Source organism: Falco naumanni, unplaced genomic scaffold (assembly GCF_017639655.2).
Source record: "Falco naumanni isolate bFalNau1 unplaced genomic scaffold, bFalNau1.pat scaffold_58_arrow_pat_ctg1, whole genome shotgun sequence".
NCBI lineage: Eukaryota > Metazoa > Chordata > Aves > Falconiformes > Falconidae > Falco > Falco naumanni.
In genome coordinates, this window is record NW_024427556.1 from 1 (window position 1) to 26,053 (window position 26,053).

The window sequence follows — 26,053 nt, forward strand, 5'->3', positions numbered from 1 at the left end:
GGGGGGGGTGTGGGGGGGACACGATGCCTCGTTTTCCAGCTTCCCCCCCCCCCCCCTTTTGCCACGGGGGGGTCTCGGGCCACCCTCTCCCACCTCGCTACACCCGGGGCCGAAGCCCTCCCAGCCCCCCCCCCCGGCTTTATAAAACCCTGGGTGTTTTTTTTTTAATTATTTTTTATTTATTTTATTATTATTATTTTTTAAATTTTTTATGATTTCTTTTTTGTTGTTATTTTTTAATTTTTTTATTATTTTTTTATTATTTTTTAAATTTTTATGATTTTTTTGTTATTATTTTGTTATTATTTTGTATTATTATTATTTCTTTTAATTTTTTATGATTTCTTTTTTGTTATTTTTTTAATTATTTCTTATTTTTTTATTTCTTTATTATTTTTATTACTATTTTTTTAATTTTTTTGATTTCTTTTTTATTATTTTTTTAATTTTTTTGATTTCTTTTTTATTATTTTTTAAAATTTTTTTATTTTTCAATTATTTTTTATTTTTATTTTTTTATTATTTTTTATTTTTTTTTATTTTTTCTCCCCCCCCCCTCCCCCCCCGCGATGATTTCTTCCCCCTTTCCCCGCGTCGCTTCCTCTTGCAGCCGCTATAAAAGCCCCGCCGCCCTCGCCAGCCCCGGGGGGAGCGCGGCCGCAGCCAGCCGGGACCCAGGTGAGCGGCTGGGTGGGCGCGCGGCGGCGGGGGGGGCCATCACCCGTTACCTAAAACCCACCTCTCCGCCCCACCCCCACCCCCACCCCCCGGGATTTTTAGGCTCATCCTTTGCTCCCGGGATGGATTTTTTTTTTTTTTTCCCCTGGTGACGCGGCTTCTTCTGGGGCGGTGGGAAGCTCCGCGGCTCGTCCTCATCCTCCCCCCGCTTCGGTTGTCGGAGGATCCCGGACCTTCCTCGGGGGGGGGGGCGGTGGATTTCCTTCCTCTTCCTCCTCCAGGTTTATCCTCTTTTTTTTTTTTTTTTTTCCTTCTTGCTGCTGGGATGCTTCGGGCACTGAGAGGTTTCTCGTTCTCCCACCCGGTGTCACCTTGGGTGACACCCACCCAAGCTGCGGTTCCTCCGGCGGTTCCTCCACTTCGCAAGAAGTGGGGAAACAGCGATTTCCTTGGTGACCGGGGCAGCGGGGGGTGGGGGGGTGGGGGGGGGTGGGGGAGGTGACAATCATGAAGCTGAGCAGTTTGGTGCGCTCGAACCGCGTCTTCTCCTTGAGGAACATCTTACCGGGCTTTTCTTGGAGGTGCTGCCCCTGTTCCGTGAGGGGAGGGATGGGGATGGCTGGGGGAGGGTCTGAGGCGCTGGAGCGGGTTGGACCGGGTGGTCTTGGAAGGTCCCTCCAACCCAACCCTTCCATGGAGGGTGCTTGAGGCGTAGAGGGCTGGACTGGGTGGTCTTGGAAGGTTCCTTCAACACAAACTGGTTGGACTGGGTGGTCTGGGAAGGTCCCTCCAACCCAACCCCTTCCAGAGAGGCGTAGAGGGCTGGACTGGGTGGTCTTGGAAGGTTCCTTCAACCAAACCAGTTGGACTGGGTGGTCTGGGAAGGTCCCTCCGACCCCAATCCTTCCATGGAAGGTGCTTGAAGTGTAAAGGGCTGGACTGGGTGGTCTTGGAAGGTCCCTCCAACCCCAACCGGTTGGACTGGGTGGTCTGGGAAGGTCCCTTCAACACAAACTGGTTGGACTGGGTGTTGGAAGGTCCCTTCAACCCCAACCCTTCCATGGAAGGTGCTTGAGGTGTAAAGGGTTGGACTGGGTGGTCTTGGAAGGTCCCTCCAACCCAACCCCTCCCAGAGAAGGTGGCCAAGGCGTAGAGGGTTGGACTGGGTGGTCTCGGAAGGTCCCTTCAACCAAACCGGTTGGACTGGGTGGTCTTGGAAGGTCCCTCCAACCCAAACTGGTTGGACTGGGTGGTCTTGGAAGGTCCCTCCAAGCCAACCCCTTCCAGAGAAGGTGGCCAAGGTGTAGAGGGTTGGACTGGGTGGTCTGGGAAGGTCCCTCCAACCCAAACTGGTTGGACTGGGTGGTCTTGGAAGGTCCCTCCAACCCAAACTGGTTGGACTGGGTGGTCTTGGAAGGTCTCTCCAACCCAACCCCTTCCAGAGAAGGTGGCCAAGGCGTAGAGGGTTGGATTGGGTGGTCTCGGAAGGTCCCTTCAACCAAACCGGTTGGACTGGGTGGTCTTGGAAGGTCCCTTCAACACAAACTGGTTGGACTGGGTGGTCTGGGAAGGTCCCTCCAACCCAACCCCTTCCAGAAAGGTGTAGAGGGTTGGACTGGGTGGTCTGGGAAGGTCCTTCCAACCCAAACCGGTTGGACTGGGTGGTCTTGGAAGGTCCCTCCAACCCAAACTGGTTGGACTGGGTGGTCTTGGAAGGTCCCTCCAACCCAACCCCTTCCAGAGAGGGTGGCCAAGGCGTAGAGGGTTGGACTGGGTGGTCTTGGAAGGTTCCTTCAACCAAACCGGTTGGACTGGCTGGTCTTGGAAGGTCCCTCCAACCCAACCCCTTCCAGAGAAGGTGGCCAAGGCGTAGAGGGTTGGACTGGGTGGTCTCGGAAGGTCCCTTCAACCAAACCGGTTGGACTGGGTGGTCTTGGAAGGTCCCTTCAACACAAACTGGTTGGACTGGGTGGTCTGGGAAGGTCCCTCCAACCCAACCCCTTCCAGAAAGGTGTAGAGGGTTGGACTGGGTGGTCTGGGAAGGTCCCTCCAACCCAAACTGGTTGGACTGGGTGGTCTTGGAAGGTCCCTTCAACACAAATTGTTTGGACTGGGTGGTCTCGGAAGGTCCTTCCAACCCAACCCCTTCCAGAGAGGCATAGAGGGTTGGACTGGGTGGTCTTGGAAGGTTCCTTCAACCAAACTGGTTGGACTGGGTGGTCTTGGAAGGTCCCTTCAACACAAATTGTTTGGACTGGGTGGTCTCGGAAGGTCCTTCCAACCCAACCCCTTCCAGAGAGGCATAGAGGGTTGGACTGGGTGGTCTTGGAAGGTTCCTTCAACCAAACTGGTTGGACTGGGTGGTCTTGGAAGGTCCCTCCAACCCCAACCCTTCCATGGAAGGTGCTTGAGGTGTAAAGGGTTGGACTGGGTGGTCTTGGAAGGTTCCTTCAACCAAACCGGTTGGACTGGGTGGTCTTGGTAGGTCCCTCCACCCCAACCCCTTCCAGAGAGGCATAGAGGGTTGGACTGGGTGGTCTTGGAAGGTTCCTCCAACCCAGAGTGGTTGGACTGGGTGGTCTTGGAAGGTCCCTCCAACCCAAACTGGTTGGACTGGGTGGTCTTGGAAGGTCCCTCCAAGCCAACCCCTTCCAGAGAAGGTGGCCAAGGCGTAGAGGGTTGGACTGGGTGGTCTCGGAAGGTCCCTTCCACCCACCCCCCGTTTTACGACGCTCTAACGAAGCGCGGTTTCTAGGTTGGGAGCTGGTGGACGATGGACTTCTCGCTGTCTAACTATTCCTTCAATTACTCCAACTGGGACGACTATTCCCTCTACGACCTCGGTAGCTTCGAGGTCCCTCCCAGCTACCGCGCCGTCCTGGCGCTCTACGCCCTCATCTTCCTCCTGGGCGTCTTGGGCAACGGGGCCGTCATCTGGGTGACCGGCTTCGAGCTGCGGCGCACGGTGAACGGCGTCTGGTTCCTCAACCTCTCGGTGGCCGACCTCCTCTGCTGCCTGGCCCTGCCCTTCCTGGCCCTGCCGCTGGCCCGCGACCACCACTGGCCCTTGGGTCACTTCGCCTGCAAGCTCCTGCCCTCCCTCACCGTCCTCAACATGTTCGCCAGCGTCCTCCTCCTGATGGCCATCAGCGCCGACCGCTGCGCCATGGTGACGCGGCCGGTGTGGTGCCAGAACCACCGGACCCTGGCGTTGGCCCGCGGGGCTTGCGCGGCCGCTTGGTTCCTCGCCGCGCTCCTCACCCTTCCCTCCTTCATCTTCCGCACCACCCGCTCCGACGCCTTCTCCGAGAAGACCACCTGCGTCCTGGACTACACGGCGGTGGGGCGGCACCAGCAGGTCACCGAGCTGGTCACCGCCGTCACCCGCTTCGTCTGTGGCTTCTTGGTGCCCTTCGTGGTCATCACGGCGTGCTACGGCCTGCTCCTGGCCCGCGTCCACAGCAAGGGCTTCGCCCGCTCCCGCAAAGCCATCAAGCTCATCTTGGTGGTCATCGTCAGCTTCTTCGTCTGCTGGTTGCCCTACCACGTCGTGGGCCTCATCCTGGCCTCCAGCACCCCACGCAGCGCCTTGTTCAAGGGCGCCCAGGAGGCCGACCCCGTCGTGGCCGGCGTCGCCTACATCAACAGTTGCGTCAACCCCATCATCTACGTGGTGATGGGTCAGGGCTTCAAGGACAAGGTGCAGCGTTCCTGGAGAGCCATCCTGCGCGGGGTGCTGAGCGATGACCCCACCAGCACCATGGGGGACAGCAGGATGAAGACCAAGTCCACCGTGGATGACCAGAGCGTTAGCACCACGGTGTGACCAGGAACGAGGGGGGTCCGGGGGGGTGGAACGTGGCTTGTGGCCACTCTTCTCCTCTTCTGGAGGTCCTGGGGGGGCCAGGGGGGAGACGATGCCCCCGGTGTCCCCTCTCCCCACCAGTCGCCCCACGTGGTTGCAGCCTGGGGCAGTTGCGTGTCCACCTACCCCCCAGGAACCTTCTCCTGGTGTCCTCGGTGGCCAGGGGCCACCATCCTGGCGCAGAGCTTCATCCCAGCCCCACATCTCTGGGTCCAAGTGACCCACCTCTGGGCTGACCCCCCTCCCCACCCCTCCATCACCCCACACCCTCACGTCCGCCCCATCCATGGGGAAGTGGCTGCCCTTCGCCGTCCCCCCCCGCCCCCGGCTTCACCGTAGCCGCGGTCACCACCACCACCAATAAACACCGAAGTTCTACCAAGCCTTGAGCAAGACCTTGGTTCCCCCGGTTCCTCTTTCTGGCGGTTTCTTGGGCAAGAGTTTTGCTGCCTCAGCAGGTTTTTGTTGAGCTGGTGGGGGCCACCGAACGTGTCCTCTGCCCTCCCCCCACCCCCCCTCCCCGCCCCCCCCCCCGCCCCGGGCAAGTTCCTGGGGTTGGGTGGCAACTTCTGCCCCACGGTCTTGCGTCACCTTGCGGGGCTGGGGGAGGGGGAGGGCGCTGGGGGTGGGTGGGATTGTCACACCGGGGTGATGCCCGACGTGGGGACTGGGGGGTGGGCAGCGGCGGGGGGAGGGGGGGTTTGGGGGTTGTGGGGGGTGGGGAAGGTTGAGGAGGGCAGGGCTGGTTGGGAATGGGGAAAGCCGTGGTGGCTGGGGACAGCTGGGTACCACGGGGGGGGGGACAGAGGGGGACAGTGGGGGGATTGGGGGCACCATGGGGGTGGTTGGGGGCACAGAGGGGGACAGTGGGGGGGTTGGGGGCACCCCAGGGGTGGTTGGGGACACAGAGGGGGACAGTGGGGGGGTTGGGGGCAGCATGGGGGTGGGTGGGGACACAGAGGGGGACAGCAGGGGTGGGGGGGGCACCATGGGGGTGGTTGGGGACACAGAGGGGGACAGTGGGGGGGTTGGGGGCACCCCAGGGGTGGTTGGGGACACAGAGGGGGACAGCGGGGGGGTTGGGGGCACCATGGGGGTGGTTGAGGACACAGAAGGGGACAGCGGGGGGGTTGGGGGCACCCCAGGGGGGGTTGGGGACACAGAAGGGGACAGTGGGGGGGTGGGGGACACCCCAGGGGTGGTTGGGGGCACAGAAGGGGACAGTGGGGGGGTTGGGGGCACCCCAGGGGTGTTTGGGGGCACAGAAGGGGACAGTGGGGGGGTTGGGGGCACCCCAGGGGTGGTTGGGGACACAGAGGGGGACAGTGGGGGGGTTGGGGGCACCCCAGGGGTGGTTGGGGACACAGAAGGGGACAGCAGGGGTGGGGGGGGGGCACCATGGGGGTGGGTGGGGACACAGAGAGGGACAGCATGGAGGGGTGAGGATATCACGGGGTGGGTGGGGGTCAATGCAGGGATGGGTGGGGACACAGAGGGGGACAGCGGGGGGTGGGGTGGGGGCACCCCAGGGATGCTTGGGGGCACCACGGGGTGGGTGGGGACAGCGAGGACAGGAGGTGACAGCGGCGCTGGCTGGGGACGCCCTGAGGGTGTCTGGGGCCGGGGGGGTGGCTGGGGCCAGGGGGTCGCGCCGGTGACAGCTGGGGACAGCGGGGACAGCCGCGCCCGCAGAGTCCGCCCGCCCCGTCGGGCCGCTCGGGGACGCCCCGCCCCTTTCCCCGCCCATCACCCCGCCCCTCCGTAGCCCCGCCTCTTCCGTAGCACCGCCCCTCGCCCGCACGGCGGCTGCACCTTGGCGCCCCCTGGCGGCCGCGCGTGGTGCGGGTCGGGGCCTGGCGGGTGAGCGCGGGCCTGGGTCGGGGCCCTGGGCCGGGGTCGGGGGCCTGGGCCGGGGTCGGGGGCCTGGGCCTGGGCCTGGGCCTGGCGGGTGAGCACGGGCCGGGGGCCGTGGATTTGGCCGGGTCCGGGGCCTGGGGCCTGGCAGGTGAGCGTGGTCCGGGGCCGGGGGCTGGGCCTGGGCCGGGGCCCGGGGGCTGGGGCCGGGGCCCGGGGCCGGATAGTAGCTGGGGGCCCGGTGGGCCTGAGGCGGTGGGGAGCCGGGCCTGGTGTGCGGGTCCTGAGGGCTGGGCCTGAGGTGTGGGGCCTCGGGGGGCTGGGCTGGGGTGCACGGGGGTCCCAGGGTGCTGTTTTGGGGCGTACGGGGGTCCCAGGGGGCTGGGCTGGGGTGCACGGGGGTCCCAGGGGGCTGGGTTGGGGTGCACGGGGGTCCCAGGGGGCTGGGCTGGGGTGCACGGGGGTCCCGGGGGGCTGTTTTTGGGGTGCACGGGGGTCCCAGGGTGCTGTTTTGGGGTGCACGGGGGTCCCGGGGGGCTGTTTTGGGGTGCACGGGGGTCCCAGGGTGCTGTTTTGGGGTGTACGGGGGTCCCAGGGGGCTGTTTTGGGGTGCACGGGGGTCCCAGGGTGCTGTTTTGGGGTGCACGGGGGTCCCAGGGGGCTGGGCTGGGGTGCACGGGGGTCCCGGGGGGCTGTTTTGGGGTGCACGGGGGTCCCAGGGTGCTGTTTTGGGCTGTACGGGGGTCCCAGGGGGCTGTTTTGGGGTGCACGGGGGTCCCAGGGTGCTGTTTTGGGGTGTACGGGGGTCCCAGGGTGCTGTTTTGGGGTGTACGGGGGTCCCAGGGTGCTGTTTTGGGGTGCACGGGGGTCCCAGGGGGCTGTGTTGGGATGTTTGGGGGTCCCGGGGGGCTGGGCTGGGGTGCACGGGGGTCCCAGGGTGCTGGGCTGGGGTGCACGGGGGTCCCAGAGGGCTGGATTGGGATGTTTTGGGGTCCCGGGGGGATGGGCTGGGGTACACGGGGGACACAGGGGGCTGGGTTGGGGTGCACCGGGGATGCATGAGGCTTGGTTGGGATGTTTGAGGGTCTCAGGGGTCTGGGCTGGGGTCTGTGGGGTCCTGGGGGGCTGTGTTGGGATGTTTGGGGGTCCCGGGGGGCTGGGTTGGGGTGCACGGGGGACACAGGGGGCTGTTTTGGGGTGCACGGGGGTCCCAGGTTGCTGGGTTGGGGTGCACGGGGGTCCCGGGGGGGCTGGTTTGGGGTGCACGGGGGTCCCAGGGTGCTGGTTTGGGGTGCACGGGGGTCCCAGGGGGCTGGGTTGGGGTGTGGGGCCTTGGGGGGCTGGTTTGGGGTGCACGGGGGTCCCAGGGTGCTGGGTTTGGGGTCTGGGGGTCCTGGGACAGTGCGGCCCCAGCCAGGGCCAAGGGGAGGGTCTCATCCTGCTTCCCCCAACAGCCCCAGCCCCCCTCCCCCCCCCCCCCCAGGAGGTGCTGAGGCCGAGCGCAGCCCCCCGGCTCCCCCCCCGGCCGCCCCACCGCAGCGATGCCGCTGGAAAAGGCCAGATCCCGGCGGGAGGAGCGGGACCCTTCCCCTTCCCGGTGGGACTGGGACTGTCCCGCCGCGCGGCGCCGCCTGGAAGAGCTCTACTTCCGCCAGCAGGATTGTACCCCAGCCGGTCCGGATGAAATTCCCAATTTCTGGGCATTTTTCCAACGATTCCGACGTTTCCAGGACCGAAAAAAACCCACCCGGGAACCACCCCCCATCCCCCACCCCAACCCCCTCGACCTCCCCCCCCGCTACGACCCCCGGTACCGCATCAACCTATCGGTGCTGAGCGCCCCGACGGAGGGATCTGAGTTCCGAGGGATCCCCCGGGAATCCCTAACGGAATTCCGCGCCGCTTTCCTCCACTACTTGGATTTCAGCCAAAAACAAACGTTCGCCAAATTGACCAAACTCCACCGGGAACGCGCGGCTCTTCCCATCTCCCAGTTCCGGGATCGCATCCTGCGAGCGGTGGCTCAGCACCAAGTGGTGCTGGTCGCCGGCGATACCGGCTGCGGCAAATCCACGCAGGTGCCGCAGTTCCTGGCGGCGGCCGGTTACCGCCCCGTGGCTTGTAGCCAACCCCGCCGCGTCGCCTGCGTCTCCCTCGCCAAACGCGTGGCCTTCGAGAGCCTGCACCAGTACGGCGACCAGGTCAGAAACCAGTTTGCCCAGTTGCTTGAAAGGGGGTGGGGGGTGGGGGTGCCGGTGGCTTTCCTCGCCGCATGACGGGGTGAGTAAAGGGGTTGTAGGGAATGGGGGGGGGGGGGGGGGGGGTCTGGGGGTATCCCTGGGGGGGGGGGCACCCATAGCTCTTGGGGGGGGGGGGCACCCTTGAGAGTAGGTGGGCAGCCCTAGGGGGGATGTTGGGGGGTGGGAGGGGGGTCAGGGGGACACCCCTGGGGGTGGGTGGGCACCCCTGGGGGGATGTCGAGGGGGCACCCATGGGTATTAGGGAGGGGGCACCCATGGGGGGTTCAGGGGACACCCCTGGGAGTGGGTGGGCACCCATGGGTGTTGGGGAGGGGACACCCATGGGTGTTGGGGAGGGGGCACTCCTGGGGGGGTTCAGGGGACACCCCTGGGGGTGGGTGGGCACCCCTGGGGGGATGTCGAGGGGGCACCCATGGGGGGTTCAGGGGACACCCCTGGGGGTGGGTGGGCACCTCTGGGGGGATGTCGAGGGGACACCCATGGGTGTTGGGGAGGGGGCACTCCTGGGGGGTTCAGGGGACACCCCTGGGGGTGGGTGGGCAGCCCTGGGGGGATGTTGAGGGGGGCACCCATGGGTATTGGGGGGGTGGGCACCCCTGGGGGGATATTGAGGGGATGCCCATGGGTGTTGGGGAGGGGGCACCCATGGGTATTGGGGAAGGAGCACCCATGGGGGGTTCAGGGGACACCCCTGGGGGTGGGTGGGCACCCATGGGGGGATGTTGGGGGGGCACCCATGGTTCTGGGGGGCCCCGGGGGCCTTGGGGGTGCACCCCTGGGGCCTGGGGGGCCTGGAAGGGTCAGAGGAGCCCTGGGGGGGTCCTGGGGGGGGGTTGGGCAGGAACCCCTGGGGGGGATTGGGGGGCCTGGAGGGGTCAGGGGGGTCCTGGGGGGGTGTCTGTGAGGGGGGGGTTGGCACCTCCCAGAGGTGGGGGCCCTGGGGAGGTTTGGGGGTCCCTGGGGGGGTTGTGGGGAGGAATCGGTGCCCCAGGGGGGCTCCTGGGGGGGTTGGTAACTCCCATAGGTGGGGGTCTTCGGGGGGTTTGGGGGGGTTTCCAGATGGGTTTGGTGCCCCGGTGGGTCCCCTGGGGGGGGGGGAGGGGGCACCCATGGGGGGGGCTCAGACTTGGTACCCAGAAACCTTTCTGCACTGGGGGTGGGGTGGGGTGTCAAATGCCCTCCGGCGTGTTTTTAGGGAGGGGGGTGATGTCCTGTCGGCGTCTTTAAGGCGAAAACATCCTTAATGATAGGGTTTGATAGGGTTTGATAGGGTTTGATAGGGTTTGATAGGGTTTGATAGGGTTTGATAGGGTTTGATAGGGTTTGATAGGGTTTGATAGGGTTTGATAGGGTTTGATAGGGTTTGATATGGCTTAATGCAGTCTAGTCTAATATGGTTTAACACGGTTTAATACGGGCTAGTTTAATATGCTTTGGTACGGTTTAGTACGGTTTAGTGTGATCTGCTTTAACGTGGTTTAATTTGATTTGATCTGGTTTGATGTGGTCTAGTCTAATAGTTTGATATGGCTTGATAGAGCGTGGCTTAATATGGTGTAATACAGTCTGGTCTGGTTTGATGTAGCCTGGTTTGATATGGTTTGGTGGGGTTTGATATAACCTGGTTTGATACGGTTTGATATAACCTGGGTTGATTTGGTTTGATATAACCTGGGTTGATTTGGTTTGATATAACCTGGGTTGATTTGGTTTGATATAACCTGGGTTGAATCGGGTTTAATACGGTTTGATAGGGTTTAATACAGCCTGGTTTGACCTGGTTTGGCCTGGCTTGGCCTGGCTTGGCCTGGCCTGGCCTGGCCTGGCTTGGCCTGGTTTGGCCTGGCCTGGCCTGGCCTGGCTTGGCCTGGTTTGGCCTGGCCTGGCCTGGCCTGGCTTGGCCTGGTTTGGCCTGGTTTGGCCTGGCCTGGCCTGGTTTGGCCTGGCCTGGCCTGGTTTGGCCTGGTTTGGCCTGGCCTGGCCTGGTTTGGCCTGGTTTGGCCTGGCTTGGCCTGGCCTGGCCTGGTTTGGCCTGGCTTGGCCTGGCCTGGCCTGGTTTGGCCTGGCCTGGCCTGGCCTGGCCTGGTTTGGCCTGGCCTGGCCTGGTTTGGCCTGGCCTGGCTTGGCCTGGTTTGGCCTGGCCTGGCTTGGCCTGGTTTGGCCTGGCCTGGCTTGGCCTGGTTTGGCCTGGTGTGGCCTGGCCTGGTTTGGCGTGGCCTGGCGTGGCCTGGTTTGGTCTGGTTTGGCCTGGCCTGGCCTGGTTTGGCCTGGCCTGGCCTGGTTTGATATGGTTCAATACAGTCTAGCCTAGCTTGGTTTAGCCCAGTCTAGCCTGGTTTAGCCGTGTCTGGTTTAATCTGGTTTAATCCAGTCTTGTCTAGCCTGGTTCAGTACGGTTCAGTGTAGCTGGGTTTGATACAGCCTGGTTTAACGTGGTTCAGTCTAATATGGTTCAACATTGTTCAACCCGATAGGCCCCGATAGGCCCCGATAGGCCCCGATACGCCCTGATACGCCCCGATACACTTTGAATTTTGGGTAGGGGTCAGGCAATCGGCCCAGGTGCTGGATTTGGTCCTTCCCGCCCGGCATTTTCTTCCCATTTTTTTTTTTTTGCTGTCCCCCTCCCCGCCGCAGGTGGGCTACCAGATCCGCTTCGAGAGCAGCCGCTCGCCCGCCACCAGCATCCTTTTCCTGACGGAGGGGCTGCTGCTGCGGCAGGCGCAGCGGGAGCCCAGGCTGCCCGCGTACCGCGTCGTCGTCGCCGACGAGGTCCACGAGCGGCATCTGCACGGCGACTTCCTGCTGGGCGTCCTGCGGCGCCTGCTGCCCGCGCGGCCCGACCTCAAGCTGGTGCTTATGTCGGCCACCATCAACATCCGCCTTTTTTCGGGATATTTCGGGGGTGCCCCCGTGCTGCAGGTGCCGGGAAGGATTTTTCCCATTTCGGTAAGATTTTTGGGATGGAGGAATCATTTTTCCCATTTTGGTAATATTTGAGGGACGAATCATGTTTTTTCCCATCTTGGGAAGATTTTTGGCATGAATCGTTTTTCCCATCTTGGTAAGATTTTAGGGACGAATCATTTTTCCCATCTCAGAAGATTTTCAGGACAAATTGTTTTTCCCATCTCGGTAAGATTTTCGGGACGAATCGTTTTTTCCATCTCGGAAGATTTTCAGGACAAATCGTTTTTCCCGTCTCAGTAAGATTTTTGGGATAGATGAATCGTTTTTCCCATCTCAGGAAGATTTTTGGGATGAATCGTTTTTCCTGTCTTGGTAAGATTTTCGGGATGGATGAATCGTTTTTCCCATTTTGGTAAGATTTTTGGGATGGGATGAATCGTTTTGCCCATTTCGGGAAGATTTTCGGGATGAATCATCATTTTTCCCATCTTGGAAGATTTTCGGGATGAATCATCATTTTTCCCATCTCGGTAAGATTTTCGGGATGAATCATCGTTTTTCCCATTTCGGTAAGATTTTCGGGATGGGATGAATTGTTTTTCCCATCTCGGTAAGATTTTTGGGATGGAGGAATCTCGTTTTTCCCATCTCGGGAAGATTTTTGGGATGGAGGAATCATCGTTTTTCCCATCTCGGGAAGATTTTTGGGATGGAGGAATCATCGTTTTTCCCATCTCGCTAAGATTTTTGGGATGGAGGAATCATCGTTTTTCCCATCTCGGGAAGATTTTTGGGATGGAGGAATCATCGTTTTTCCCATCTCGGGAAGATTTTTGGGATGGAGGAATCATCGTTTTTCCCATCTCGGGAAGATTTTCAGGACGAATCGTTTTTTTTTCCCGTCTCGGGAAGATTTTCGGGACGAATCGTTTTTCCCTTCTTGGTGAGATTTTCGGGATGAATCTTGGCGCGGGGCGAACGTGAATCTCTCCCTGGAGCCAACGTGTCCTCCCTGTCTCTCCTCCAGGTGATCTACCAACCGATCCCTAAGGAAGAAGGATCCACGGTGGGGAAGTCGGGGAAAGCGGAGCGCCTGGATCCCCTCCCCTACCTGCGGGTGCTACAAGCCATCGACCACAAGTACCCGCCGGAGGAACGCGGGGACCTGCTGGTCTTCCTCAGCGGGGTGGCCGAAATCGGCGCGGTGCTGGAGGCGGCGCAGCCGTACGCTGCCCGGACGCAGCGTTGGATCATCCTCCCCTTGCACAGCACCCTCTCCGTGGCGGAGCAGGATAAGGTGGGCTCAACCTTGGGAATTGGGGGTGGGATTCTGGCACGGAGGGAAGAATCCCGGAGCCGTGACGCGGCGCTGGGTGGTTTTGGGGTGCAGTTTCCCGTCTGCAGAGGTTGGCTCCGCGCTGGAGCCGGCCCTGTTGACCCAGGACTGTTATTTCATTATTTTTTCTTACCCAGGATTGTTATTTTTTTGTTATTTTTCGTCTTCGTGAGCCAGGACCGTTATTTCATTATTTCTTCCTACCCAGGACCGTTATTTTTTTGTTATTTTTTCATCTTTGTGAGCCAGGACCGTTATTTCGTTATTTCTTCCTACCCAGGATTGTTATTTTTTTGTTATTTTTTTGTCTTCGTGAGCCAGGACCGTTATTTCGTTATTTCTTCCTACCCAGGACCGTTATTTTTTGGTTATTTTTTCATCTTCGTGACCCAGGACCGTTATTTCGTTATTTCTTCCTACCCAGGACCGTTATTTTTTTGTTATTTTTTCGTCTTTGTGACCCAGGACCGTTATTTCGTTATTTCTTCCTACCCAGGATTGTTATTTTTTTGTTATTTTTTCGTCTTTGTGAGCCAGGACCGTTATTTCGTTATTTCTTCCTACCCAGGATTGTTATTTTTTTGTTATTTTTTCGTCTTCGTGAGCCAGGACCGTTATTTCGTTATTTCTTCCTACCCAGGACCGTTATTTTTTGGTTATTTTTTCATCTTCGTGACCCAGGACCGTTATTTCTTTATTTCTTCTTACCCAGGACCATTATTTCATTATTCCTACTCAGGATCGTTATTTTTTGGTAATATTTCGTTTTCGGGTCTTCATGACTCAGGAAGTTATTTTGTTATTTCTTCTTACCCAGGACCGTTATTTTTTTGTTATTTTTTGTTATTTTTTCATCTTCATGACCCAGGACCGTTATTTCGTTATTTCTTCTTACCCAGGACCGTTGTTTTTTTATTATTTTATTGTCTTCAGGTCTTCGTGACCCAGGACCGTTATTTCATTGTTTCTTCTTACCCAGGACCATTTTTTTTTGGTTTTTTTTTTCGTCTTCATGACCCAGGACCGTTATTGCGTTATTTCTTCTTACCCAGGACCATTATTTTTTTGTTATTTTTTGTTATTTTTTCATTTCAGGTCTTCGTGACCCAGGACCATTATTTCGTTATTTCTTCTTACCCAGGACCATTATTTTTTTGTTATTTTTTGTTATTTTTTCATTTCAGGTCTTCGTGACCCAGGACCGTTATTTCTTCTTACCCAGGATCGTTAATTTTTTTTATTATTTTTTCATCTTCAGGTCTTCGACGTGGCCCCTCCCGGTGTCCGTAAGTGCATCCTCGCCACCAACATTGCGGAGACCTCGGTGACCATCGACGGCGTCCGCTTCGTTCTGGATTCGGGTAAAAATTCCCCCTCCGGCTGCTCCCTCTCCTCCTGCCCTGTCTCCAGCTTCTCCATCCCTCCTCCTCCTCCTCCTTCCAGGGAAGGTGAAGGAGATGAGTTACGACCCTCAGGGCAAACTCCAGCGCCTGCAGGAATTCTGGATCAGCCGGGCAAGCGCCGAGCAGCGGAAGGGTCGTGCCGGCAGAACCGGTCCCGGCGTCTGCTACCGGCTCTACGCTGAATCCGACTACGATGCCTTTGCCCCCTACCCCGTGCCAGAGATCCAGCGGGTCGCCCTGGACGCTCTGGTGCTCCAGGTAAAATCGGGGATCCGTTTGCTGGCGGGGGGGGGGGGGGAGGAAATTTGGGGAGAGCTTGGAGGGGATGCACGGGGGGGCTTCGTGAACCTCCGGGCTCTTCGGGTCGTCCCCGGGCTCGTTCTCCGCGCGTTTCTCTTTCAGTTGAAGAGCATGGGGCTGGGTGACCCCCGGACCTTCCCTTTCCTGGAGCCCCCTCCCCCCTCCAGCCTGGAGCTGGCCGTGCGCTACCTGAAGGACCAGGGAGCCCTGGATGAGGCTGAAGATCTGACGCCCATCGGGAACCTGCTGGCCCAGCTGCCGGTGGACGTGGTGGTGGGTGAGTAATCGGGGTTGGGGGGGCGTCCCCTCGGCTGTGAGGAGCCCTGGAGGGGTGGGGGGTCTCTCCCTTTGCCTTCACTGCCTGCCCTGCCCTCCCCACGTAGGCAAGATGCTGGTCCTGGGCGCGCTGTTTGACCTGGCCGAGCCCACCCTGACGGTGGCGGCGGCGCTGAGCGTGGCGTCCCCCTTCCTGCGGGCTGCTCACCCCAATCCTGACTGCGCCACGGCCCGGCGGCCCCTCGAGAGCCCCCACGGGGACCCCCTAACGCTGCTCAATATCTTCAACCAGTGGGTCCAGGTGGGATTCCTGCCCAAGGGGGGGGCGGCGAGACGCGTTCGGGGTGGGGGGAGGTGGGCTTGAGGCTGCTGGGGGTGGGGGGGGCGCTGCTTTTGGGGGTGCAGGGGGGGTGGGAAGGACAGGGTGTCTCTGTTGGGGGGGTGCTGAGCCGCGATGTCCCGGAGCAGGTGAAATCGGAGCGGAGTGGCAGCTCTCGGAAATGGTGCCGCCGCCGGGGCTTGGAGGAGCATCGGCTTTACGAAGCCGCCAACCTGCGGCGCCAGTTCCAGGTAGGGGCAGGATGCGACCTCGGATCCTCAGCTTCGGGCCGGAGAGGGAATTCCCAGTGCCGGGAAGAGCTGAACCGGCTTGTGCTCCCCCAGCCTACCCATCTCCTGGCTGTGGGGGCTCAGCACCCTTCTCCTGCCGCCCCAGGAGCTTCTTCGAGACCACCAGCTTGTGGAGGAAACCTCCAGCCAGCCCAGCGACAGCTACAGCCGGCAGAGCCGACACCGGGAACGTCGGGAGCTGCACCGGCTCTGGCGTTCCCACGCGGAGACGGAGGGTCGGAAGCGCAAGGTGCTGCGGCTGCAGGATGGAGCAGGTGCCTCCTCCGGCGAGGAGGAGGAGGATGGTGGCACCCGTGGAAAGCACAGCGTCGATATCCAGGTGAGCCTCGCACAGCCGTCTCCTCCGCTGGGGAGGCAGGATCCGACCCCCTGGCGCTTTGCCCTCTTTTACAGGATGTCAAGTTCAAGCTCCGGCACGACGTGGCTGAGCTCCAGGCCGCATCCAGCTCGACCCTCTCCTGCTCGCAGCTCGCCCTGCTCAAGCTGGTGCTGTGCAGGGGGCTTTACCCCCAGCTGGCCGTGCCCGACGCGCTCAACAGCGGCCGCAAGGACTCCGATCAGGTCCGCCGCCGCCCCCCCCCCTCGCCCGGGCGCCCACCTCGGGGGTCCCCTGCCGCCCTCCCCTCACCGCTCCTTTTGCGTCTCGCCGCAGATTTTCCACACCAAAAGCAAGCAGGGTGTCGTGCTTCATCCCACCTGCGTCTTCGCCACCAGCCCGGAGCTGCTCCACGCCAAGGAGGGAGCGGGGACCAAAGGTGGGGTGACCCCTGGTTTTTTCTCCCTGGCTTTTTCCACGTCGGATGAAAGCGCTTCCAGCCCTTGGGGGGTTGGCAGATGTTGGGGGATGGGGTCTGGGGTCCAGCTGAGCCCCTTCCTCGCCCCCGCAGACCCCACGGAGGGGCTGAGCTGCCACCACCAGCTCCTCGCCTTCGTCTCGCTACTGGAGACCACCAAGCCCTACCTGGTGAACTGCGTCCGGGTGCCGGCCCTACACGTGAGCTCTTTGCTCTCCCCCTCCTCCTCCTCCTCTCCCAGCCCTCCCGGGAGCCTTCATCACCCCAAACCAGTTGTGTTTTCCAGACTCTCCTGCTCTTCTCCCGTTCCCTGGACACCAACGCGGACTGCACCCGGTTGGTAGCCGACGGCTGGCTGGAGCTCACCGTCCCCGACGCGGACACCGCCCTGCGCCTGCTCTCCACAGCCCTGCAGCTTCGCTCTTCCTGGGAAAAACTCCTCCACCAGCTGCTGGAAGGTCGGGAAGAGGAGTCGGGCCGCCGGCCGAGCTCCCGGGATGTATCCGCGCTCAGCCGGGGCTTGCGGGAGTTCCTGCGGACGGAGGTGCTGTGGCTGTGACCGTGGTCCGTGTGGCTTCCATCCTGCTCCGGTGCTTTGGATGCTGAGGAAGGATGAGGGGAGGTGGTGCAGCCCCCCACCCTGATGTCCCCGTGTCCCCTCGCAGGTGCCGCACCGCCTGCGCCAGCTCACCGGGCTGGAGAAACAGCACCTCTACATCGGTCCCCAAACCGTGGCCGCCGCCCCCCGCCTCCCGGGGCTCTTCCAGGGGATGGAGATGAAGCCTGACGAGGTGAAAGGTGGCCACAGGGTGACCGAATTTCTCACCTACAACTGCCTGGCCGTGAGTTCGCCCTCCCCCCGCCCCCACCCCGCCTCCTGCCCCATCTGCCCCTCCCCGGGGGGGGCGGTCTGAGCATCCCCTTCGCATCCCACAGACGGACACGGACCTCTACAGCGACTGCCTGCGGAGCTTCTGGACCTGCCCGCACTGCGATCTCCACATGCCCTTCACCCCCCTGGAGCGTATGTGCCACGAAAGCGCTTGCCGACCCCCCGAGGGTGAGTTTTCCCCTCCCCGCCCCCAACCCGGGGGGGGCTGGGACAAGGGACAGTCCGGGAGAACCAGCCGGGATCTCCCTGGGAAGAGCCCGGGTGGGATCTCCGCTCCGTGGGCGACCGAGGAGAGGAGTGGCAGCGTTTACGCCGGCTTTTAGGAGGGGATACCACCAAGAGCCGCGTTTTGGCGGTGTGATACGGCCTGGCAGGGCTTCGGTTTCCCCCTGATCCCTGTTTTTCTCGGCGTTTTCCTGCAGCCCCCTCGGAAGAAGCCGCTGAAAGCTCATCCAAACCCTCCGCCCTCCAAAGACCCTACCACTGCGACGTTTGCCAGCAGGATTTCACCTTCACCCCCACCGAGATCCTGCGGCACAAGAAACAACACCGGTGAGCGGAGCTTCGCGGGGGATGCTCCCGGTGAACGGTGGTGCTGAGCACCGCGGTGCCAGGATGGACCCCATCCCCCAGGAGAAGCAGGGGACCCCCGTAACGGGGGAGGAGCCACCACCTCCGTTGCCCTCGGTGAGTCTGGCTGGATCCCAGAAGGAATTTGGGGGCTTGGGGATATCCTGGGGGCTTGGGGATATCCTGGGGGCTTTGGGATATCCCGGTGGCTCGTCGCGATGTTGGTCGTCCTCAAGTAGGGGCAACCTGGTTTTACTCTCCTGTCTTTTTTTTTTTAAAAAAAATAAATAATATTTTGGAGAAAGTTGGCACCAGCCCGAGTGTGGGTGCAGCGGGGTCGGGGGGCTGGAGGACAAGGGGCATTTGGGGGGGGGTGTCTCCTGCCTGCGATGCTGCCAGGCACGGCATGGCCAGAGTGTGGCACTCCTCTACCGGCGTCCTCGCTGCCTCATCTCCTCTTCTCCCTGTATCCCGTGGGAAAACAGGACTCAACCCCCCATCCCCCCCCCCATATTAATATCGCGTGACCTGAGCATCCCTTTGGAGGACGCTCGCTCCCAACCTGGCGAGAAGATAACGGAATAAAGATGTTGCCTTAGGAATTCTGCTCCAGTGCTTTTTGGAGCTAAAAAACCTGGAAAAAGGCAAATCCAGAGCGGCTCGCACCCCTGTGCCCCCCGCGGGGGCAAATGCCGCGATGGCAGGAGCTTCTCCACTGTCTAAACCCATTTAAAATGCGTTAATTAGCAGCTTCGTGCGCTGCGTTAAGCTCAAGCAGGGTTATTAGCAGGGCCTTTCCTAATTAAAAACCATTTGATGGTATTTTGAGTTCTGTGGCACGTCGCGTTTTAGTCGCCTGGCAAAGAAAATAATGAAAAAGCGGGGTTTGAAAATAAATAATGAAAAAAGCGGGGTTTGAAAATAAATAATGAAAAAGCGGGGTTTGAAAATAAATAATGAAAAAAGCGGGGTTTGAAAATAAATAATGAAAAAGCGGGGTTTGAAAATAAATAATGAAAAAGCGGGGTTTGAAAATAAATAATGAAAAAGCGGGGTTTGAAAATAAATAATGAAAAAGCGGGGTTTGAAAATAAATAATGAAAAAGCGGGGTTTGACCATCCTCTTGATGCTTTGGGGTAAGGAGCTGCTCCAAGGGCAAAGTTTCCCGGGATTTCAAATCTTTTCAGCCTCGCGATTTTCCGTAAGGAATTAACCGTCGCTGGCGGTGTCACAGCGTTTGCATGAATTAATTAAGCAGGTGATTTGCTGAGCGGATTATTTGGGGTGGGTGGGATGCTAATTCAGGTCTTGACCCACCCGTCTCTTAGCTGGGTGCCATCCCACCCGGGTTTTTGGGATACAGGGAGAGCAGTCTCCCCCAAATTTAGCATTGGGGAGCAGCGGGGGGGGGTGTGTGTGTGTGATGCTCCTGTTGCCATGGCAGCCAGGCGGGATGGGAGATGCTTCTGCCATGGCAACGGGCATCAGATGGGTTTGGCTTTGCTGTTTTCGGCTACAGGAGCCCCAGTTCTTTGCCCTCCCCAGTAGGTCGAGCGATGGAGGGTGATTTAAATCCCAGCTGATGTTTCTGGAAGCCAAATGTCTGCAACAGTCCGGCTCCACGTGCCTGAGATGCTCTGAAAATATTTTTTTTTTTTTTTTTTTAACCCCCCCGAAGGCTGGGCTTTGCTTTCCAGGATGCCAACGGCTGTTTGGTCCCCAGTTCCTGGGCCAGGGGGCTACTTCAGCTTCATTCTGGGCCACCTGACCCTACTAAATGCCACCCCCAACCCACCCGGACCCCCTCCTCCGGTTTCATTTAACCAAATTTAATATTCTCGCCTTCGTGAGAACCCAGCAGCAATAATCGTTGGGGATCGTAAAGCACAGACCTGCTCTGGCTGTTGACCACCCTCTTGGGGAAAAAAAAACCCCAAAACCAAAAACAAACAAAAAAACCACCCACAATTTAATTTTTTCCTTTAATGTAAAGCCTTATTGCTTTTAAACTGAGCTTGGAGCAAGTTTGCATAACAGAAAATGAAATAAGGTCGCCACGGCCATAAAAACGGGATTAATTTACTTGGGGGCCAGCTAATAAATGCTAGAAATTCATCTAACGTGAGAAAAAAGTTGGATTTTTAAAGGAATTTATCCATGTTTCCATCCCTGCGGTGGCCGTGGGCTGTTTGTGCCCTGGGGTTTGCTCCCAGGTGGTGTAAAACTGGAGGCTGGTGTAAGCGCAGGAGGGTCAGTCCTGGGGCTGATCCTCGTCAACGCCGTTGTTAATGACCTGGGTGACCTCATCAGGTGCTCCCAAGGAAAGCTTAATGCTTAAATAATTAAAAAAACCCCATAATTATATATATAATTTAAAAAATGTATATAAAATAATAATAATAATTTTTTTTTTCCTTTACAAATGAGGGCTTCTTCCCAGCAACAGCGAGCAGAGAGTTGGGTGGTTTGTTTTTTTTTTTTTTTTTTTTTTTTTGTTTTTTTGTTTTTTTTTGTTTTTTTTTTTGTTTGGTTTTTTTTTGTTTTTTTTTTAACTTTAATCTCAATTTGCACACACTGAGCAATTACCCAGCCGCCCTCTTCAACCCTAGCGAACGGCCTAATTTGTCCTCGGCAGTTATTAATATTATTATTATTTATTTTCCCAGAGGTTGAGGTAAAGCGCGTGAGCCTCTAGATGAAACCGACGGCGCGTTGTTTGGGAATAATTAATGTTAATTGTTCCAGAGGTCAAGAGCTCTTCACCACGCGGTGATGCTCTCCGGTGCAGCTCCATCCCAGCAAACCTCCTCCTGCCTCGGCACGTTTTTTTGATTCCTGAGGATCTGATTTATCGGGAAGAATCCCATTTTTTTTCTCCAGCCTCGAAGTTCGTAGCCAGATTTATCAGCAGAAATCCATCTTTTCCAACCTTAACACTGATTTATTTGCCCCGCTGCCCTTCAGGTTGTGCACGCTGGGGAATCATATCCGTAATTAGGAAATAATTAACCACGGAGCCAGGGAGGAGTGGGAATGCTGACTCAGCATCCACTGGAGATCGGTGGTTGCACGGTAAGCCCAGCGTGGGATTTCTCCCCCTGGATCCAACGTGCAATCAACCTCAGGTGGAGTATTGAAAATGGAAAAAACCCTTTTCCAACTGAATTCCACCAGCTTTGTGCTGGAAAAAAGGATTTATTTTTTTATTTTTAATTTTTTTCCCCCTCTTTTTTTCCCCAAAGAAACGGGATTTAACTCACGTGCCCATGGAAGATGCTCTCAATAGGAAACCTCTTCCATGTTCTTATACGATACTTGAAATTTATAAGGTGTGAGATGCGATTATAAGGGGGGGACAGGAGGCAAATAAATGCCACGTCCATCCTGGACTTCTTGATGCCACCACCGTGGCAAAGGGGTGGTCCCAACCCCTCCCCCAAACATTCCAGACCCAGGAATCTTGCTGTTCCCACCACCCAAATCCACCATTTGGTTTCTGTATTCCAATAGAGTTTCTGACTTTTGGAGTTTTTTGGGTCGTTGTTGATTAAAATATATCCGATACTAAAAAAAAAAAAATTAAAAAATTATTGATTAACCCCTCTTCTTGAGGGGTCGTTTGGGTTGGGGCTTTTGGATGTTGTGTGAGATCCACGCTGAGCGTCTTGCAGCCTGCAGAGAGCAGCCTTTCCCTCCTCGAACGCTCCCAGCTCTCCGCTTTTTATTAAAATACTGAAAACTGGCCAAAGCCCGAGCATCCTGCTCCCTCCCGTCTGCTGTCACCCACGACGGCGAGGTGAAGATCCCCAAAGGCTCCCCAAAAGTCCCAAGTTGCCTCACCAAGCAGGAGATGAGAATTTCCTTCTTTCTTCTTCGGATTCAAGTGTCACGTTGGGTGGGGTGGGAAGAAAAATCCGGGTTTTTAGGGGAAAGGTGTTCATCTTCTCGTGTGAATGCAGAACCTGGGACTTTATGGAGCATCCTGAGACCTACAATAAAACGAGGTTTGGTTCCTGCTCGTGATCTGCACATCAAGACTTGCGTGAGTGAGCCAAAATCGGGTGAAACGCGGCGGTTTGAGGTATTTGTGCTACTTGCTCGCGAGCCGTTCCTGCTGCCGCTGCCTGGATAACTTCTCAGGTTCATCCTCTGCTACTGGAGTCCTTCCTACCCCATCGACCCCACTGCGTCAACCACCAGCCACCTCCTCCCTGCCCGGCACCCGGCAGCCAACGCAGCATCGCGTGAGCAACCCCGGTGATGGAAGAAGGCTCCGAGAAGCTGGATGAGGACAACGTGCTCACGAAGCTCGGAAAAGTGAATAGGAGGTGACCACAGCCACCTCCAAGGAGCTGAACTTACCCCAGCGCCAGGAGGACCACGAGTGACCTTCGTCGTCATCAAATGGCTCTATCAGTTGAGTTGGCCAACGGGCCTTTCCTAAAATAAGCTGAAGAAAGAAAGAGCTCCCTGGTGTAACGTCACGGTGGAAGGTTACGTGTGGCTCTGCCCCACACAGAATGTAAAAATTAATGAGTAAAATGAGCTTCAACCCACGGCTGCCTCCCCGTTGACTTGGGACACCAACCTGGTGAGCATCCAGAAACGGGACTCGTGCTGCGATTCAGCCAGATATTGCGATTGCTATATTATACTTGTGATTATTATTTTTTTTTTTTCCAGTCGGCTGCTGACTCGCTTTTATAAACTGACCGCCCCCCCTGGTGATGTCAAATATTTTCAAATAAATAAATTTGGCTTGAAGTATTAAACCCGCCTCGTGGGGAGTATCTAGAGGAACCCGGTTGAGGAGCTCTAGGCTTCGACAATGTGGTTGTTCGGCTCCGATCCCAGAAAATGAAGATCCTGGGCAGTTTGTGGTGGGGGTCCCCACGCTCCTGCCCATCCCTGCTCCAGGAACACACCCCCCCCCCCCCCCGCCAATCCCATTTCCCCCCCCCGCGGTGCCGGCAAGTCATGCTGCCGGGGCTGGCGGGTGGCGAGGCGATGCCGGCGTGTCAGGTGGTAATTTTATTCCCATTTTTTTTTCTGCGTGACACAGACTGTCTGCCTCCTTGACAGCTCAGCTGTCTCCGAAGCGCCTGTTTATGCAGCTGGAGAAGGAAGGAAGACGGGCAGGTGGGGGAGCAGTGGCTGCTGGAGCCAGAAAGAGCCATATTTTATATATATATATATATAAAATCTGTGCCTCTGTCCACGCAGACACCTTGTTGCATCCTCCAAAGGTTTTCCACCGGCTCCTAGCATCACCTTTGCAAAGCAAAAAAAAAAAAAAAAAATCTGCTTGATCCCCACCCCCTGGCAAAAAAAAAAAAAAAGGTTCTGGGTTTGCCAAAACACCTTGCCCCCAAACCCAGAAGTGCCACCTCCAAATTAATTGCTAATTACTCATTTGGTGGGTGGGCTGGACCTTTGGAAGCAGTTGGTTGATGGCCCTGCTCTGCGCACGGGGAGATGCAGGGATGGCGGGTAGAGGGAACAAAACCTTGACGGAGGACGTGGACATCCCGGAGGTCCCTGTCCCACCAGGGTGGGGATAATGTCATTTCTTGGGGGTGGCATCATCATCGAGCAATTGTTTCCTCTGGGTGGGACGGTGAGGGGGGCTGGTGACCAGAGGGGACGAGGATGCTCCAGCCTGTATTTCATCCTGCACCCCAGCACGGGGCTGTGCAGCCACAGGACCCCTACCCTGAGCAAGGGAACCCCAGTTCCTCTGCTGACCATGAGCCGGAGGGGACCTGGGGGGCACCAAGGGTCTCGCTGGGATCATTTCCAGCTCTGGAGAGGAGCTTCTCCTATTCAAAGAGCTGGGATACAGCCAAGAATCAGCTTTGCAAGCTCCAAACTGCTGCTGGAACCGAGTTTTCTTGTTTTTCCAAGGTCCTTCACGGCTTGCTTGCTCCTCAAGCCCCCTCTAGAAGCTGTTTTTTGGAAGGCTGGCTCCTGCTCTCTGCATCTCGCAGGATTTGCACACACACACACACCCCCCCCCCCCCCGCCTTATGCCAGCTGCCTGTAACTCAGCGGAGAATCACTTCCCAGGTCAACACTGACCAATCGTGAAGCCTCGTTAGCTTTAATTTTCCTTCTCTTGATTTTGGGTCATTGTCCGGGTAGGAAACCAACACCTCCGGGTGATGGAGAGTCTCTGCATTCCCTCTCCGGACCGGGTTCAGCATCTCCCGAAGCAAAGTGGGTGGAGAGCATCCTTGGATGGAGGAGGCAGAAGCACGAGAACATCCAGGAAGGTCACGAAGGGCTCAGAAATTAATTAAAATGTGGCTCCCCAAAGCGCCGCAGCCTTGACGTGAGGCCGTTCTCCCGCATCGCGTTGGCCGCTATGAGCCCTTTGCGTGCTTCCTCCTCTCCTGAAAACATTCCGAGCTTTCCTACGGGGTAAATCAACCTGCGCTGGCTGGTTTCCCAAAGTTTTTAACCGGAGACAACCCAAGTGGCGTGGCTGCATAATTAATGCCACTAATGAATAATGGAGCGAGGCTAATGTTGCATGCATTTTTCATGCTGGTGGTCGGGGAGGTTGGCTTTGAAATGACTCCTCCGGCCAAGCAGCGGTCGGGGATCAACCGCGGGAGATGAAGGCTGCTAGCGGCAGCAATGACCCTACGGATGCTCATCCCGGAGGAAAAATGGTTGGGGAAGATGGAGCTCGTTGGAAAAAAAAAAACCCAAACCCAACCAACCAAAAAACCCCACCTCCTGCAGATGGGCAGCCGGGCTGAAACGAGATTACTCAGAGTTACGCTGTGGAAAACGAATTTTCTTCCTCTAGGTGATGGAGAGACACCAAACGGACGCTTCAGCCGGCGGATGTGCCGGCGGTTTTTGGTTTTATTTTTCTCTTTTCCCTTTTCCTTCCTATAATCCGTCCGCTCGATGCCTCGTCGGAGAGGAGCCTGCGGTATCGCGTGAACTTGGCCTGATGCGCCGCGTGGCCGGGCTTGCCAAGGCGATGGGGGCACCGGGGGGGGGGGGGGGATGCTTCCTTGGGAAAAGCTCATGGATCTTGCTGGGAGAGCCTGGGGATGCTGCCACCCCTGCTCCTCTTGCTGCACCCTCTGCCCTCAGTGCCAGGGGGTGTCCCCCTCCCTTGCTGTTGCACAGCACCCCTTCTTCTACGCCCTGCTTCGCCTCTTGCAGGTGCAAAACGCTTTTGCTGTCCCCTTTGCTGAGCCAAAGGGGCTCCGACGGTGCAAAATAATCCTGGGCATCCCCGATTATTATTTTCCTGACATTGCAGAATAAATAATTTTCTCCTGCCTTAGCCCCGCTCACCCAAAATGACGATTTTTACTGGTGCGTATCCCGTAATTTGCAGGAGCACAACTCTTTTCCCGAGATGTGACCTTCTCCCTGCCCCCACAAGCTCCGGGCGATGTTTTCCTCCTCCTCCCGACTCCGAGATGCGCCGCCGCTATCGATCGCGCCGCCTGCCTCGGGGATTTATTTTTGCAGCCTGGTGTCGGCGGGCGAATGTGATTGACGGGCTGGAGCTGGCTCCTCTGCGCTTACGAAGGGAAACAGAGGGAAACGGCGTTTTTCCCTTCCTCGGATTTCAAGGACAAGGAAATTTCCTCCTCCAAGGTGTCAAGGCTGCTCCTGGAGGAGAGGACGCAGATCCCAGGGCCCTCTCCATCACCTCACTCAGGGACAGTCAGGCTATTTACGGGTTCTTGGCACCATCCAACCGCTTCCCCAGGAATTGAAGGAGGGGGAGGATGTAGGGATGAAGAGATTGTCCTCAGGGTCGTGCTGGGTCCATGGAGGAAGGACTTTCCCATCACCCCCAAGAGCCCAGCAGGTCATCGGTAGGAGTCATTATCACTTTGATTCGTGGACGTGAGATATTTGTGGACTTTCTTTACAAGATGTGCTGCTTCTCACTGCTCTCATCTAGTCCTCTTCTCTCTCTGATGGCCCCTCTCCTCTGCTCCATCCCTGTAGGATGAGGGCAGTCCACCCATCTTCTCCTCTGCTCCGTCTGTGCAGATGAAGATGAGGATGAGGACAGACCACCCACGAGGATGAGGATGAGGATGAGGGCAGCCCACCCACCTTCTCCTCAGCTCCATCCGTGTAGGATGAGGATGAGGATGAGGATGAGGATGAGTATGAGAACAGTCCATCCACCTTCTCCTCTGCTCCATCCATGTAGGATGAGGTTGAGGACAGCCCACCCACCTTCTCCATCCATGTAGGATGAGGACAGCCCACCCACCTTCTCCTCTGCTCCATCCTTGT

The 26,053-nt window shown here is 57.7% G+C and overlaps 3 protein-coding genes across 8 annotated transcripts; all 3 read left to right on the forward strand.

The window, feature by feature from the left end:
• Window positions 1-623: 623 nt before the first annotated feature.
• C5AR1 (complement C5a receptor 1) lies at window positions 624-4,941 on the forward strand. Of its 2 annotated transcripts, none has more exons than XM_040581634.1 (2): window positions 624-678; window positions 3,434-4,941. In XM_040581634.1, exon 2 carries the CDS (start codon window positions 3,452-3,454, stop codon window positions 4,502-4,504), a length of 1,053 nt encoding a protein of 350 aa, XP_040437568.1. In that variant the 5' UTR covers window positions 624-678; window positions 3,434-3,451; the 3' UTR covers window positions 4,505-4,941. The 2 variants fall into 2 exon arrangements, with proteins under 2 accessions (XP_040437568.1, XP_040437569.1); XM_040581635.1 differs by lacking the exon at window positions 624-678 and adding an exon at window positions 1,174-1,259 and having other exon boundaries at window positions 3,434-4,940.
• LOC121082288 lies at window positions 1,611-3,433 on the forward strand (the record flags this gene model as incomplete). Its single annotated transcript, XM_040581633.1, has 3 exons — window positions 1,611-2,394; window positions 2,722-2,884; window positions 3,189-3,433. Coding segments are annotated over 3 exons (1,192 nt in total), but the record flags the coding sequence as incomplete, so codon positions are not given.
• Window positions 4,942-7,877: 2,936 nt separating the features above from the next.
• Window positions 7,878-20,728, forward strand: DHX34 (DExH-box helicase 34). Of its 5 annotated transcripts, XR_005825964.1 has the most exons (17): window positions 7,880-8,598; window positions 11,296-11,607; window positions 12,596-12,865; window positions 14,163-14,265; window positions 14,348-14,565; window positions 14,710-14,884; window positions 14,991-15,184; window positions 15,352-15,453; window positions 15,599-15,832; window positions 15,907-16,074; window positions 16,166-16,268; window positions 16,401-16,507; window positions 16,581-16,871; window positions 16,973-17,149; window positions 17,244-17,367; window positions 17,622-17,886; window positions 20,516-20,728. XR_005825964.1 is itself a non-coding variant. In XM_040581626.1 (16 exons), exons 1-16 carry the CDS (start codon window positions 7,939-7,941, stop codon window positions 17,753-17,755), a joined length of 3,372 nt encoding a protein of 1,123 aa, XP_040437560.1. In that variant the 5' UTR covers window positions 7,880-7,938; the 3' UTR covers window positions 17,756-17,933. The 5 variants fall into 5 exon arrangements, 3 of the variants coding, with proteins under 3 accessions (XP_040437562.1, XP_040437560.1, XP_040437561.1); XM_040581626.1 differs by lacking the exon at window positions 20,516-20,728 and having other exon boundaries at window positions 17,622-17,933; XM_040581627.1 differs by lacking the exon at window positions 20,516-20,728 and having other exon boundaries at window positions 7,882-8,598; window positions 16,594-16,851; window positions 17,622-17,933.
• The last annotated feature ends 5,325 nt before the right edge of the window (window positions 20,729-26,053 follow it).

Bases quoted from the DNA above. Each gene is read 5' to 3' on its own strand.
- DHX34 (XM_040581626.1), top strand. From the start codon at position 7,939: ATGCCGCTGGAAAAGGCCAGATCCCGGCGGGAGGAGCGGGACCCTTCC. The intron at 15,185-15,351 runs GTGGGATTCCTG...GTCCCGGAGCAG, and splicing joins TCTTCAACCAGTGGGTCCAG to GTGAAATCGGAGCGGAGTGG. The intron at 15,454-15,598 runs GTAGGGGCAGGA...CTGCCGCCCCAG, and splicing joins ACCTGCGGCGCCAGTTCCAG to GAGCTTCTTCGAGACCACCA.
- C5AR1 (XM_040581634.1), top strand. From the start codon at position 3,452: ATGGACTTCTCGCTGTCTAACTATTCCTTCAATTACTCCAACTGGGAC.